Below are 14,765 nucleotides of genomic sequence, written 5' to 3'. Positions count from 1 at the left end.
TCTTTTCTAGACTCGAGAACAAATTATCAAAAAGTGCAAGCAGACAGTGTATTTGAATGTTGCAGAGGGTGTCAGGTGCGGTTTCCAGGGGGTAACGAAGGAGCCTCCTGCATGTTTTAGCGACAGTGTAATTAGACCGTCAGGGCAGAGACCTGCCACACTGGCCGATTCTGCGTCACTCAAGGAGGGAGCGGACACGGGCACTTCCCCCCTTCCCGTGGGGGGAACATGGGCGGGCAGAGGACAGACAGACAGTGAGCCCGTCTGTCCTCCCCTTCTCAGCCACTCTCCTCAGAAATGGGCAGGCAGTGCCTTGCCCGCCTTTTGGGGCTGCAGGCTGGGAATGTCCACACACCCGCGTGGGCTCCCCAGCGGGCTGACCACATGTGCGTGACCTCAGGCATCTGGCACAGTCCAGAAACCAGCGCATGGGCTAATATTCTCATGGAGAAAAGTAGGAAACTGGGAGTTTTTACTTTCTGAGTACTGCCCTGTACTCTGTCAATGTTAAAAAGGGTACAAATATATTATCTTGCCCCTCTCACTCTGATTATCTCTGTGGGCGGGCAGTGGGGAAGAACAGGGCAGGAAACACACTCACTAGAGAAGCGCCCTGGCAGACTCGTGTTTCCCGTGGACACAGATTCTCCCCGAGGACAGGCGTGGAGCCGAGCTGGAGTACAGAAAGGCGTTTGGAAACGAGTGGAAAAAGGCAGGCGGACATCAGGATCCAGACAAGAACAGGCCGAGCGAGGAGTTCCTGGCAGCCCATCCCAGATACCAGGCGCTCTGCCTCAGTGCGTACCACCGCCCGCCCGTCCCGGGCACCTTGGCCCCGGGGCTTTCTGTTCTCTGTAACCCGAGTGGGCGCTGGGTGCTCTCCTGGGGCTGTGGCAGCCAGTGGGGAGCAGGTAGCGGACTGTCTTTAGAGAAGAACCTGCAGGAGGAACCTGTGGTGTGTGTGTGTGGGGGGGGCAGCTCTCGGCAGGGAGTTCTGCACCACCCTGTACCCGGGAGGGCAGGCAGCGCCGGGTTTAGCTCAGCCTGGCTAAGCAAGGGAGTTTCAGGGTAGGAGCACTCAGAGGTGGAAAATCCCACTTTTGTGTGATTTTTCTTCGTGTATATTTCCTAAGTGAGCCACTGCGTAAACGCCTCAGGCTGGAACATTCTCTTTGAGAAAGAAAAGCTGCCTGTGGGAACTGCCTTCAAACCGCTCCAGTAGCCGGCTCAGTTTCTGGCCACTTTAGGTGAACTCGACATCACCTGGGAGTGGGGAGGGCGGGTCTCAGCGCCCCGCAGGTGCAGCTCAGTACGTCACTCACTGCTAAGGATGCTCCAGGACAGAAGTACAGATACCTGGGGGTGTTTATAGAGACTTTGTCACCAGTTAGCCCAGCAGAACTAGAGCATTAGAGCGCTGCCATCCTCACACCCTTGTATTGTATAGAGGCTGCTTTTTGGGGGCAGGGGCTGGATTGCAGGATGGTACAGAGGGCCCAAGCTGGCACTGCCAGGTCTGGCTGAGACTGGGTGAAGGCGTCCTGTGAGTGGTGTCCCATGTGGCACAACACTAGGTTTGTCAGGACTAGAAAGGAAGGACAGTGTCAGCGCAGGTGAAACTGACAAAGGTTTAAGTGTTGGGAAGCACAGCCTCATCTTGCTAGTTTGAGTCAGGACACGGTCTCTGAGGACCAGGGTGTCACACACAGGTCCACCCTCCTAAAAGTGAGCAAGCGACAAGTAAAAGGAAGCGGTCCCCGAGCTGGCATACCAGCTGCTGCTAGGCTGCTCCTGTGGTGACACTGACCTATACACTCTTTTCCTTACAGTGGCCTTCGCTGTACCACTCATTGCTTTTGTTTCTTAAATAGAGTATGGTGCGCCTGAAGACGGGGAGCTCAAAACACAGCAACCGTGTTTGCTCAAAAACCAGCTGCTAGGTGAGAACCCCAAATTCAAAGACAGCTCATGTGTATTTGCGTCCTTAGGTGCTAAGTCAGATAAGTGACAACCTAATAGGAAATGTTCTTGTCTTAAGGACCTAAATGGGTATCTTGATTTTTAAAGAAATGATAGATTCTCAAACATGTAAATTCTTATGTTGAACATTTTAGCAACTCCCATGCCCTCAACTCATTTAGTATGAATGTGGCAAGTCCTCGAGCAGAGAACTGAATTGTGATTCGCAAGTTGTGACTTTTCTTACACTTGAAAACCTAGTGAAACTGGCAGGAAAGAAGTACCTGGGGGAAAGGGAGAGCAACAGGATGGCGGCCAGTGTTCTGTTGTGAGTGACTCAGTGAAACACTAACAGGAGTCGCTTCCGACTCCAGTGAGGCCAATCCCGGACGGGGTGTGAGCCAGGCCGTACTGAACGCCGTACTGAACAGCTGTCCCTCGGCCTCCTGTTACCGTGCGTAGCTTTAGATCTCATACAGCAGGACTCACGTCTTTCTCCTTTTTTCCTTCAAGCACTGAGGATAAAGTACCCTAACCATCTCGACCAGAAAGTCCTGGAGAAACAGCTACCAGGTAAGGAGGATGAGTCTCCAACCCCCCCTTGCGCCTCCGAGTCGGCTCGATGCACGGCGGTTCCCGCGTAGCTGCAAGTGTGGTCTCGTGGAGTTTACCAGTTGTCACTGGTCTTTCAGATTCTGACGTGGAATCGATCATGCTAATATCGCTCCCCCAAAAGCTCAAGCCCCCTGTGACTTTATCAACTTACCCGGAAACCCTTTTGTTGAAACGAAGCCCCTGCATGTGATTACACGTGTAACCAAAAGCAGAACTTGAACGCTGAGCCTTTGGGTGGCCTTCCCACGCGCGCTGCTGCTGCTGAGTTCTGAGTGCTGCTCCAGGGGGTTTCCTTGGCTAGAAGACTGTCACCCTGGACGGGCAGTCTGTGACCTCCCTCATCAAGCAGAAACGACGTCCCGGTGGGCTGAGGTGCGGGTTACTCAGACACTTGTGACTCTTGTGCACTCTCCTCCCCACCAGTCAGGAGCAGAGACAGTTCTTAGGTGCTGTCCTTGAACGGACACACCGAGATGGTTTTCTCGGAAAAAGGCACTTCACAACTTGCAGTGTCTGTGCTGCTGGAACTGCATCAGCTTTATTTGGAAAATACTTTTGTGTCAACACATTAGATTGATGGAACTTAAACTGTCACTCAGAAAAAGTGACATTTCACTCTGAGTACACTGTGAGTTCTCAAGGTTAAACTTGGTTACAGGGCACGTGTAGAGCGGTGAGGGACAGAACAAGTGAGGTGTGTATCACCCCGCAGGACTCGAGTAAAACAGTTTTGTTTGTCTGTCAGTGCAGTACAGACACACCGGTTTTCCTATTGGCCCTCACGCACGAGCGTGTCCTGGCACTGCTTGCGGAAGGCTGTGGTCACGCCCAGACCGCCTCTGGCTGCTGGCCTTCCCCTCGTGTCAGCGGGCAGTGCTGCTCCCGAGGCTCGCCGTCCTGCTGCTGTTCTGGGATGATGGGCTGAAACCACCAGTTCCCTTTTCACTCTTGATTTCAAACTTAAATACTGCCAGTGAAGGGCCCTGGCCAGTGTGGTGCCGTTGGTTGGAGCATCATCCTATAAACTAAACTGTTGCGGGTTCAATTCCTGGCTGGGGCATCTACAGGAGGCAATTGATCGATGTTTGTCTTGCCACCCCTCCTCCCCGCCTCTTCTCTCTGAGCAATGAGAAAAGGTCCTCAGGCGAGGATTTGGAAAACACACTGTCAGTAAAGGCACTCCTGGAAACCAACAAGTGAAGGAGGACTGGAAACTCTGGTTAACGTAATCCGCTGTGGATGTCTTTGCGTTTTCCCTTTCACTTTCCAGGCCCAGGAAACTAATCTGCGGGAACTGCTCCAGCGTGTTCTCCGTAGGTCCGTGCTAAGCGCTCCTTCCCAGGGACAGGCGGCGGCACTGACACCCGGCAGTCGGGACTGTGATGGGGGGGGGGGGGGGGCGTGAGCGTGGGCCCGGGCTGGCGGCGACCATGAGCCTCACCCTCCATGCTTGCACACTGTGCACCCGACACCAGTGCCCCTGAGAGTCAGGTGCCCCCTGCAGTCATGCTGAATGTCACTGATGTCCGGGGGACCCAGCAGGGAGTCGAGTTACCATAGACACGACAGGCATTAATCACTGCGTTAGCTGCTCAGCACCTGAGTCCCATAGTCTCTAAACTCAGCAGTGAGCCAGCACATTCCAGCAGTTTCTACTAATTTTTATGCCACAGGCTGTAAATATCTAGCCACCAACAAATTATTCCTTCACAGAGAAAGGTTGTAAAGATTTATAAAATACTAAAACTTTCTTTTTTTGCCAATCAGATTAGCAAATTATTAGAAACTAACATGCAGAGCTGGCATCAAAGTCAGTATATGCTTTTTGTAAAGTCAGGTGGAAATCAGTATAAAAAATTAAAAATACGTATGTGCTCAGACCAAGCATTCAACTTGCGGCCCCTGTAATGGAAAAGTAAAAACTATTTCCGAGTTCAGGGGAGATGGCGACAGTCCCCGGTAGGACTGCGCGTCACGGTGCCCAGTGCCGTCAGAGAGGAAGTGGGCCCAGAGCCCACTTCCGGGGGGCTGCCACCGGCCACGTGGGCGACTTAAACTCATTACAACGAAATACCAAGTTGTGCCTCTTAGTCATGCTGGCCACACGTAGCTGCTGACTGGTCAGCCCAGAGGGAGAGGAGCCGGCCCGAGAAGGCGTGCGGCTCTGCAGTAAGTACAGGCTGCAGACCGCTGTGTTGTGCAACCTACATCCTTATGTGTACGCAGGAGAGAGCTGGGAAGTCCACCCAGACTTTTAACCCCCGTCAGAGCGAGGCAAAGAGGTAATTACTCAGTTTGACATTTTCCGAATGTTACGGTAATCGTGTGTTACTTTTGCATTAAAAATAGTAACATGATTTAGGACCAGTACATGCAAATTGCCACTTTCTTCTGTAGACAATAGTGCAGGTGGGCAGGTCTCTTACTGGAATTGTTTTACGGCCACTTTGTTTTTGGCGTAGTGCTTAGGAGGTGTCCTTTCGTGGCTGTGCATGAGTTAACCCCTCGCCAGCCGCCCTCTGAACCCAGTCTGCCTAGAGTTTTTTAAAGGACAAGATTATCTGAGGAAATTATGCTAATTAAAATAATAAATGTCTATTTTCTATCCAACACATAAATTTAAGGCATTTTCTTCTAAAATAAAGAACATTTATTATCACAAATTGCATAAAAACAGACAGCTTTTACAAAATGATCTTTGATAGAAAAATACTCGACTCTGTGATATTTGTAGGAACACCACACTATTGCTGTACCTCCCACTAAAGCTTCAAAGAAACTATATTTCTCATAATCAAAATAGCCAGTATTTACCACAGCTCATCTTTGGAGAAAAGCTCAATAGTGTTTCCCAAGCAGACCGAAGCATTTCCTCATGAAGTTACATTCCCACGCCAAGGGTCACCAGCACGCGTGTCAAACACAGCGGCACGCTGCGGTAACTGCCGGCTGGTTGCACTGGAAGGGACCTGGTGGACCATGCAGTTTACCCCGTACTTGACGAGGAGCAACTAAGGCCAAAGGACTCGAGAGCCCCACTCAGTGGTCTTTTAGTTTAGTCCTAAGTAATCACAAAGATTTAAAAAGTGAAGTTAATGATTTTATTCACATTTATTCCTCTGGGCAGAGACTATGATTTCAGGTTTATTAGGGTCGAGGAGGAGGAAGTATCGACCACCACTGAAATGGTATGAAAACTCACGGTCAAAGGGCACTTAGGTCAAACCTGGCTCCGCCTCCCCAGGGACTCGAGTGAGTGCTGTGCAGCCGTGGTCCACGCGGTCGCTGTGCCTCTGCCCACTCGCTTACTCGGGGATGGGCACTCAAGTGACAGTTTCAGCCGTCACTGTGACTGTGGCCTCGTACTCTGAGCTAGTTTGACAGGAAACTGTCGTTTGAGAGAACTGGTAGTTTTTCTTTTCTCTGACAGACTCCATGACAATTCAGAAGGTGAAAGGACTGCTGTCACGCCTCCTCAGAGTTCCCGTGTCAGACCTCCTGCTGTCCTACGAGAGTCCCAAAGTAAGTTGCCCAGCAAGACATGGTCAAGCTTAGCCCCCACAGCACGCTGCACTGTTAACCTATGTCTCTACAGAGCGGACTCTGAATGGGGGCCACACGTTCTGGGGTGGGCACAGAACATGCTCTGTCGCCTCTGTCTCAGTTGCCCTCGACTCTGTGTTCTGTTTTAGATGCCGGGCAGAGAGATTGAGCTAGAAAATGACCAACAGTCATTACAGTTTTACTCTGTGGAAAGTGGAGACTGTCTGTTGGTGCGATGGTGACGGCCAACTGGTGAAGCTCAGACACCACACTGTCACCGGGCCTGGGGTTCCCTGGAAATGAATGCTGTGTTAGACAGCTCTGCTGCCACACACACAAAAAAGGTTCTGTAACTTGCCCTACATACAGAAAAGGTGGTACTTTTCATTAGAAAGAAACCACTTCTAGGCTTGTATATAATAGCAACAATAAAGGCTTTGTACCTACTACCGATTTTCTGACTTTATTTCACATTTCTAGTTCATGACTGCATTTCATTATGTGGCCATCTCAGTATTAAACAGAACCCGGCTAGTCCACTACAACCTGAACACAGGTAATGTCTCTCACTCGCCCAGCTTCATGGGACTCTCTATTGACACCACTAGTTTAAAAGGTGACTAAAATGACTGGTTGGCCATTTAAGGAGACACGTCCCCCATTACGCATGGCACACACGCTGTGATCTCTCTCCTCGACTGCACCGTGCTTACAGCACTTACAAAACCTACTCACACGCCTCCCCTCCAGCCACACCTGCACCTGCAGTCGTCGCTGAGGCCGACCAGCCCTATCGAGGTTCTCTCGGTGCAGCTAAACGTTAGGCAATGACAGGGGGACGAAAGTCTTTCCAAGTGCCAACTATTCAGAAACATCCCTCCCTATGGCACCGAAACCCTGAGAGATATTTGCCTTTATTTATATTCACAAAAATTTAGCATTTTTTAATAGGAGTCCTAAGGTGTGACTTTTCAGGATTTATGTGAAATGGCAAAAGAAAACGTGCATTAATCCACTACATAATAAGTGAGCTTTTAAACCAAGGTCCAGAACTGAGAACTAAATTGGTTCTTTTCCAAGTTTAAGTTGCCCACTTCATTCAGACACCCACAGGAAATGACATTACTTCCAGAGACCCCAGACTTTGGTATTAGTGACCACTGTGCGTGGGTGGCAGCCAGTCACACGATCGCAGCATTTCTGAGATTTGGTTTTGGCCTGTGTTCATCCTTATTATGCTACACAAAGCTGTTCTGCAATGCAGGCGGAAATCCCAACTCTCAATTACTAAAGATTTCTGAACAAGCCAAGTTTGAACCAAAAATGATAGGTAATGAATTCTAAATGGAAATGATGTATCAGGATTTAGAAATACTTTTTTTCTTTTATAAAGATTTTGGTGTTTTTCAAACCTTTCAATACATAAAATTTTTCTTACGCTACATGTCAGGGTTGACTTTCAAGGGGAACCTTGTGCAAACATTCAGAACGACCACGTTGGTTACGGGGGTCCCAGCCCAGAGCCCTCCGGAGAGACCACGTGATCACTGCTGAACTGCCACTTTTCCCGGATTCACATGCAGATTACCACTTGCCTGCCCTGATCTTTAAACACTGCGCCAAAGAACCATCATCATCACGCCTCACACTGGCAAGGGTCACCACACAGTTCCTTCAGCCTCCAGAGGTCCGTGAGCTCCCGGGCAGAGTACTGAGGGGAAGACAGCATTCCCGTCTCACAGGTCTTCTCACACAGCCACAGGCTGTCCTGGGGAGGCAAGAAAGGCTGATGGGGCGCTGTGCCGGCAGCTGCTGTCTGCAGAGGGCAGCTCGTGCACAGGCCGCTTACCCACCCCAGTGAGGCTGGAACCGTTGCCAAGACAATGCACTATGTGACCTATTCGGTATGTGTGGGGGGTGTGGGAAAGCACCCCGTGGGGTGGCCCTGCAGCCAAGGGATATAGAAACAGTGTGGCGTGTGCACTGACGGTCAGCAGAGGGCCTGCTGGGAAGGTGAGGTCTGGCATCCAGGGGTGGGAAGTTCCACACTGGCCACGAGAGAGCTGGGGCTGCTCAGTGGCACGGGTCACGGCAGCTTTCTGAGGGAATGCTAGTGTGCCAGGGATCACACCCAATGCTTCATAAATGTTACCTGATTTAATCCTCTCAATAACCCTGTGCAGAAGAAACTGCTTCCCCTTTACCAGTGAGAACCTGGAACTAAGCAGACCTTGCTCAAGGTCACGGGGAAGTTCACGTAGGTGAGTAGTGCTGAGTGGGAAGGGATTCAAGGGGGCCCACCAGCCTACTTCCAGCTGTAGAGACTCGCCTCTTCCCAGCATTAGAGCGGAATACAGACCCAGAGCCACCCACTCGAGCACAGCACGCGCCAATGCTGGCTGCAGCCCTGCACATCTTCAAAGCGGGGCTGACTTGGCCCTGAAGGGGCAGGGAAAGGTGCTGGCATTGTCCTGGGCCTTGAAGGCTCTGCTGGGTTCAAAGGCCTGGAGACTCTCCAGGGCCAGGAGACCGACTGACCTGACCGGAGTCACAGCCAGCCAGGACGCCTGAGGGGCCAGAACCTGGGGGTGGCAGGGAAACAACACTGCATCAGGAGGCCTGGGTGTCTCACCCCTGGCCCTGGGCGGGTGGGAGAAAGGGTCTCCCCCGAGCATCAGGAACTGGGGCCTGCACTTGGGTGGGTATCCGGGGGGAGGCCCACAAGTCCCACATCAGAAACTGGGGCCCTTAGGCATGTCAGCAAAGACAGACATCCTCTGTAGGGTGCGTTTCAGAGTCAAACCCAAGTCCCCAAGGAACACGAGGTCACAGCAGAAAAGCCTCTCAACACATCAGGAAACAAGCGCCACAGCACCACCGTCTGCAGTCAGACCCGCAGACACGGGTACCAGCACCCTCAAGGAGGAGAATCGTTAGGGTCACTGTGAAATAAACCAGAGATGGGGCTAAAACTCAACAGAGAAATGGGATCAGCGAAGCTGGCTGAGCGGACTGGGTTTATTTCCGCCTCCCCAAGGTGGGGTGTACTGCTCTGGGCCCCCGGTGCTACCCAGGGCTCCTCTGTCCCCTGCACCTTCTTTGGCCAAAGTGGAAGCTGCAAGAATCCAGGTTTCAAATGAAACCTTTGCAGTAAAGACCAGCTTTGTGCTTGCTTTCTGGGGCTCTGTTTCCCACATCTGGCCCATGCGGGTTCGGTTCCTGTTTTTCTGGCTCGGTGATCAGTGTGTTTTACCAGACGCCTTAGCTCATCTTAGCCAATGTTTCATTTGCATCAGTCAGACCACCCACTATTGGAAACAGGTGTCAGCGGATTCTTCAAGTTTTAAAGCTGCAAAGAATTTCTGATAAAAACCTATTTTTGTGGGCTGGGGAACTTCCATTCAAAACATTTCCTTGTGGTTTCCACTGAGAAAAGTATTGCATGGGAACCCAGGTGGAGTGTTGTGAATTACAACCAAGAGCACGGCTCCGAGGTGTGATCCAGAGGCCTCCCTTCCCTGGCCCCCCGCCAGCCTCACTTGGGCCCGCGTACCTGGTACCGCGTGGGTCCTATGGCCGCCATCCAGATGCCCATGCTCACATCTTCACCCTGGACCGGCAGCAGGAGGGCAAGATGCACAAGTTCAGCTGCTTCCCCCACTTCGATAATAAACCTTTTTTTGCCTCTCTGTTTTGCTATCTATATAATACGAAATCCAGGCCTGTACTAACATCACTACACAGAGCAAACGCCGGCAGCTGTTAGCATGAGACCACGCAGCCCACAACCAGGGCCAGCCCTCTCGCCACATGGACCCAAGGGCTCCAGCACTAATGGGACAAGACCTGGCAGAGCTGTTCGCCGACATTAGTATCGCCAAGGGAGAAAGCACTTGCTTATCATCTTCCTTCTTCTAAATACCAATTTTACACCCCTCCAGGGGACTAGTAAACATAGGCTGGGACTACAGTAAGTAGGCCCCAAAAGGTTTAGGAATAGAGTATAGAGCCAAGTTTGAGGAAGAGCGGTTCCTGTACAGACAATAAAAGGCTCTTCCTCCAAGGCAGCCGGCCCTGCTTCCAGGGGTGGGGCTCTGGGTGGGGGGAGCTTGGTTTGATGGGTGACTGCTCAGGTCAGAGATTCTGAACTACCTACCTGATAGGTCTTCAGCCGCCCCGCGTTGCTGGCCAGCCAGTGGACGATGTCCCTGGACACCACGTAGCCCGAGCCGCATGCGAAGGCAGGGTACGCGGGGCTGGGGTACTCCAGCTCCTGCCACTTCCCCGTCCGGTCCACCGCCCAGTTCCACCTGAAACTGAGGTTCGAGACAAGCCGGCGTCTTTGTGTGGCCCGACACGTGTCCTACCGACTGTAGTATCACCACAAAGGAACAGTGGCGAGGAAAGAAGGATGAGAATGGAAGGTGCCAGATCACCTTGCATATATATGCTGGAAAACTCACTGACCCTTACGCACTCCTGAAGAACGCAGTTTCAGAGTGTCGCACGCTTACGCTGACACACGACTGCAGTGGCTGTTCTCTGAGTGCCGCCCGCTTCGAGGGCATGAGGGCGAGGCCAAACCACTTTCCCGCCTTCATTACATTAACTTGAGGTTTTCCATAAAGTTTTCTTCCCACTGATCGCAGATTAATAAAATAGAGTAACCCACGGGCCTAACTGGGAAATTTCCTATCTCAACCACATTTTCCACATTAAAAATGAAGTATATTTCATCATAATTAGTTGCTGGTGCCCAGCCACACGAGTGCCAATAACGACGCCGAACTTACTTCCCCCACCAGAAGTTGGGCCGGTCCAGGTGCTCGCGGGCGATCCTGCTGAACACGGCCTCCAGGTCCACGTAGCAGTCGTCATCGGTCTTCAGCAGCAGGTCGAAGCTGGTCGACTCCACGGTCCTGTCGGCAGACAGGGGCGCGCAGGTCAGCGTGCCCGCCGAGGGGACGAGGCAATGCCAGCTCGGCCTCCCTGCTAACGCTTTACGGAAAACTGTCCCTCCATCCTGCACACTTTCTCAGTTTCTCTGCCTTACCAGAGCGCCGCTGCCACCAACCACAGCCTCACCTGGCGGTCACCACACAGCCAAACACAGGTGAACACGCCGACGTGGAAAGGCACAAAGGAAAGAGAACGTGGCACGAAAGCCTCTGGCTTCCTCAGACCCTATGATCAAACAAATGCTTCGCAGACATTGCTCAGGTTGGGCCCCGAATCTGCTGAACGTCGGACCCTTGTGTTTTCAGTGAGAGGCCCAGGATGAGGGGCCGGCGTCAGGCCTGGTCCCTCACAGAACACTGTCGGGCAAGCAGCCACGATACGCCACCATCCGCGTTACATTTTATGATTAAAAAAATGAGTTGCAACACTAGTACACATTTCCCTTGGAAACGATTTGCAGCAATTAAACTGTTATCAATGACCTTTTTGGGAGGCACAGGAGGGTGATTTAATTTATGTAAACATAAAAAGTGCCCATAACGGCAACTGGAAACAAAACATCTCCATTTCATAATGCCAGCATGAAGCACACATAATAGTTATTTGCTCATGAGGTCAGTGGTGATTCGGCTGAGTAAAGATGACTGAATAATGAGCCTTCGTTTACCGAGTGCAGGGCAGACAGGCAGAGCGGGCTCTGGGGAGGCGGGTCCCAGAGCGCAGCTGTTAGGAGGTCCCTGCAGTCACCCAGGCAGAGACGATGGCCCAAAGCAGTAGCAACAGACACCGAAGGGAGAGGCCAAGGTCTCAGAGACGTGTGTGAGGGGGCGGGGAATAAAACTTAAATTGAAGGTAGTATTTAGCTAACTTGAACTTCCACAACTGGGAGTCTGCCCCTACGGAAAGTGCTAGAACTCCACCGCACTGATTTCCCATTCCCTGGACCTCCACTCCCACTCTGTACCTCTTCACACGCCTGCCTCGGCCCCACCTACAGCAGGAAGGAACGCCCACTACGCATGCCCACTGGTGGCCCTGAGCTGCAGGAAGGCCCAAACTCAACCCCGTATTCTAGACACACCCAAACTTCCGAGTTGTGTTTGTACCTGTCCTCTGCCCACGGGATGGCTCCAAAATTGTATCGACTTGCCCCAGCTGTGAAACATCATGTTCCACACCTGACCAGACCGTCGGCCCCTCAGGACCGGGGGGCCCTGTCCTCAGAGTGACTGATCGTTCCCCACCCTGCTCAGGACCCAGAGAAGGGACAGAGGGGGGCGCCCCAAGAAACATGCTCCCTGATGAAGTTTTGAAGGGAAAGACAGGACATTTACACAATGGAGGACTAGTCAGCAGTAAAAAGGGAAAATTTTACCCTTTGCAGCGGCACGGATGGACGTGGAGAACATGCTAATCTCACTTGTATGTGGAACCTAATGACCACACTGACCTAACAAGGAAAATGGGGACGGACTCACAGGGAGCAGGCGGACCGCTGGTGGGGGCGACTGTGGGGGAGGGACTGGCCAAAATGGAAAAAAACACTCATGGGCATGGACAACAGTGGTGATTTCTAGGGGGGAGGGGGTATAAGGGGACTAAAAGTAGTGTAATAAAATACAAATTAAATAAAATACAAAAAGACTAGGATGTGGATACACATTATAGATCCAGTCTAGACAGAGACGCAGTTAGAAGGTTTCAGTCCTGCGTCAGGGTGGACACCACCAGGGGCTCCACAGCAAACCCCGGGACCCGAGAGCAGCTCGGCACCTACACCCGTATGCCCAACAGTTACGACCACCGGTCTCCCATCCCAGTACGAACCGGGCCGACCCTGCTCAGCTTCCAAGATCACACGAGGTTGGGCGAGTTCAGGGTGGTACGGCCATGACTATTATTGTTGCTATTATTATTATAAAGGCAGGAATTGCAACTAAGACCCAAGAAATACTGGAGGCTCTGGAAGTTATAAATATGACAGACTCTGAGGGTTGGTGAATTTCATTTTACATAAACGTTTAGGAGTTAGGGCAAGTAACTTTTCAATGGGTAAGTAGGGAACAGAACTATAATGTGGATCCTTGGCTGAACAGAATTCGGACCACTGACCTGGGTGCCACGGCTATATATAACTGGGGACGGTGGAGGGCAGGCATGAAAACGGGCCCCTCTCACACTCACTGCCTTCCATCTAAGGCTGCCCGGAGCCAACCATGGCAACGACTCCAAGTGAGAGCGACGTCTGCCCGCCTGTTCCGGTGGTCCCTACCACCTTCGCGACGGCTCTGCCGATCTAAGGAAGGAGCGCGCGGCGTGTGCCAGGCCTGTCCTCACAGAGAACCAGGACACACGAGACCGCAACTCAGGCGTTCAGGGTCTTAGGTGAGTTTGTTCCCTGAAAATCTCAGTGGCTTGATGGTTTGATAAATTGTTTCTCCATCCAAAGAACACTAAAACAAACCCGATCTACTCAGCAGCTTTACCACCTACCACTTGTAGAAGTTCAACAGCTTTGCGGGGACGTTGCGGTACGTGTCGACAACATCCACAAAGATAATGTCATCGTGGACGCTGCTCTCCTCCTTGAGCAAGGCGTCTTCCTCGTGGAGGCCGCGTGTGTGGTCCACACGTCTTTGAGGGCGAGAATGAAGGTTTTGTAAGAGAGCATCGCCTTCTAAAAAGGAGAAGTCGAGAGCTGGAGAAAAATGCCATTTGCCAACAGAGCACCCAGAACTCGCGCCCGCTAGAACTCTGATCCCAAGGTCAGCTGACAGGAATACGGCCGGCAGGCACCTGGAGGTGGGGAAACGGGAACTACCGGGATAAACGGTCACCCTTGCTGTGCGGGGCCGTCCAGCAGGACCTGGACAGGCTGAGGATATGCACGCTGTACGACTCATCAGTCCACTGGGGACGTCAGTTTACGTGACCACAAGGACACTGGTTGCAGCACTGCTTCCAACAGTGAGCAAGCGGAACCCACCTAAGAGCCCACTCGCAGGAGAACGGCTAAGCTGGTGTGTGCACGCAGTGCAGCGCTGCAGTTTAAACTGTGACCTGGTCTCGCGTGTGAAGGGGAAGGGAGTTAAGAAACACCGCTGAGCGAGAAAAACGTGTGGCTAACTGACACGCGCAGTAGGATAGCACATATGTCATTATAAAATGTTCTCAGCAAAGCAGGACTTGGAAGACACAGTGCGTGTGCACTGCAGCGGACAGCAGAGAAGGAAGATGGGGCGGGTGGGGACAACAGGAAGGGCGCGGCTGCACCTGTAACCCTTGCTGGCTTTGAAAAAGCAACAATGACAAAAGGTAAGCACTGCTAATTCTGAGCAATACAGCAATCCCTATTTTTGGTGTATTTATAATATTTCATAATAAACATGGCTACTAAAGTGCTTAAAACACCATTTACCACCTCACAAGCTAAGAGACTATCTGCCACACATGTGCAGGGACTGTCTTCAGATCCTGTGGTCGTAACTAAGGCAGCACTAGGGCAGGATTTTCTCAAATGTTTCAAATTAAGAGAAAATTTCTGAAAACAAGAAAGGGAGTGGCCGAGGGGCGGGGAAAGGAAGCCAGAAAGCAATGCAGCGCTCCACCCTGTGGCTGCGAACAGAGAGACCGGGACGAGAGTCCAAAAACCTGCACAGCTGACCTCCGTCCCCACCGCTCTGTGAGGC

The 14,765-nt window shown here is 51.8% G+C and overlaps 2 protein-coding genes across 4 annotated transcripts in view; one reads left to right on the top strand and one right to left on the bottom strand.

Moving 5' to 3' along the window:
• Positions 1 to 6,564, top strand: part of TBCE (tubulin folding cofactor E) — a 60,326-nt gene extending 53,762 nt beyond the window's left edge. For all 3 annotated transcript variants that reach the window (XM_028531175.2, XM_036016097.1, XM_036016098.1), the window contains exons 13-17: positions 644 to 797; positions 1,872 to 1,940; positions 2,473 to 2,532; positions 6,005 to 6,096; positions 6,267 to 6,564. In XM_028531175.2, the coding sequence (XP_028386976.1) occupies positions 644 to 797; positions 1,872 to 1,940; positions 2,473 to 2,532; positions 6,005 to 6,096; positions 6,267 to 6,359 (468 nt within the window). In that variant the 3' untranslated portion in view covers positions 6,360 to 6,564. The remainder of the gene's footprint in view (positions 1 to 643; positions 798 to 1,871; positions 1,941 to 2,472; positions 2,533 to 6,004; positions 6,097 to 6,266) is intronic.
• Positions 5,203 to 14,765, bottom strand: part of B3GALNT2 (beta-1,3-N-acetylgalactosaminyltransferase 2) — a 55,582-nt gene continuing 46,019 nt past the window's right edge. The window contains exons 8-12 of the mRNA XM_028531222.2: positions 13,570 to 13,753; positions 10,911 to 11,036; positions 10,274 to 10,433; positions 9,671 to 9,727; positions 5,203 to 7,885 (exon numbers count right to left, since the gene is read on the bottom strand). Coding sequence (XP_028387023.1) covers positions 7,754 to 7,885; positions 9,671 to 9,727; positions 10,274 to 10,433; positions 10,911 to 11,036; positions 13,570 to 13,753 — 659 coding nt within the window. The 3' untranslated portion in view covers positions 5,203 to 7,753. The remainder of the gene's footprint in view (positions 7,886 to 9,670; positions 9,728 to 10,273; positions 10,434 to 10,910; positions 11,037 to 13,569; positions 13,754 to 14,765) is intronic.

This window comes from Phyllostomus discolor, chromosome 15, assembly GCF_004126475.2.
Source record: "Phyllostomus discolor isolate MPI-MPIP mPhyDis1 chromosome 15, mPhyDis1.pri.v3, whole genome shotgun sequence".
NCBI classification, from domain to species: domain Eukaryota; kingdom Metazoa; phylum Chordata; class Mammalia; order Chiroptera; family Phyllostomidae; genus Phyllostomus; species Phyllostomus discolor.
Note: the sequence above shows the minus strand (reverse complement) of the source record. Positions and strands in the feature narration are given on the sequence as shown.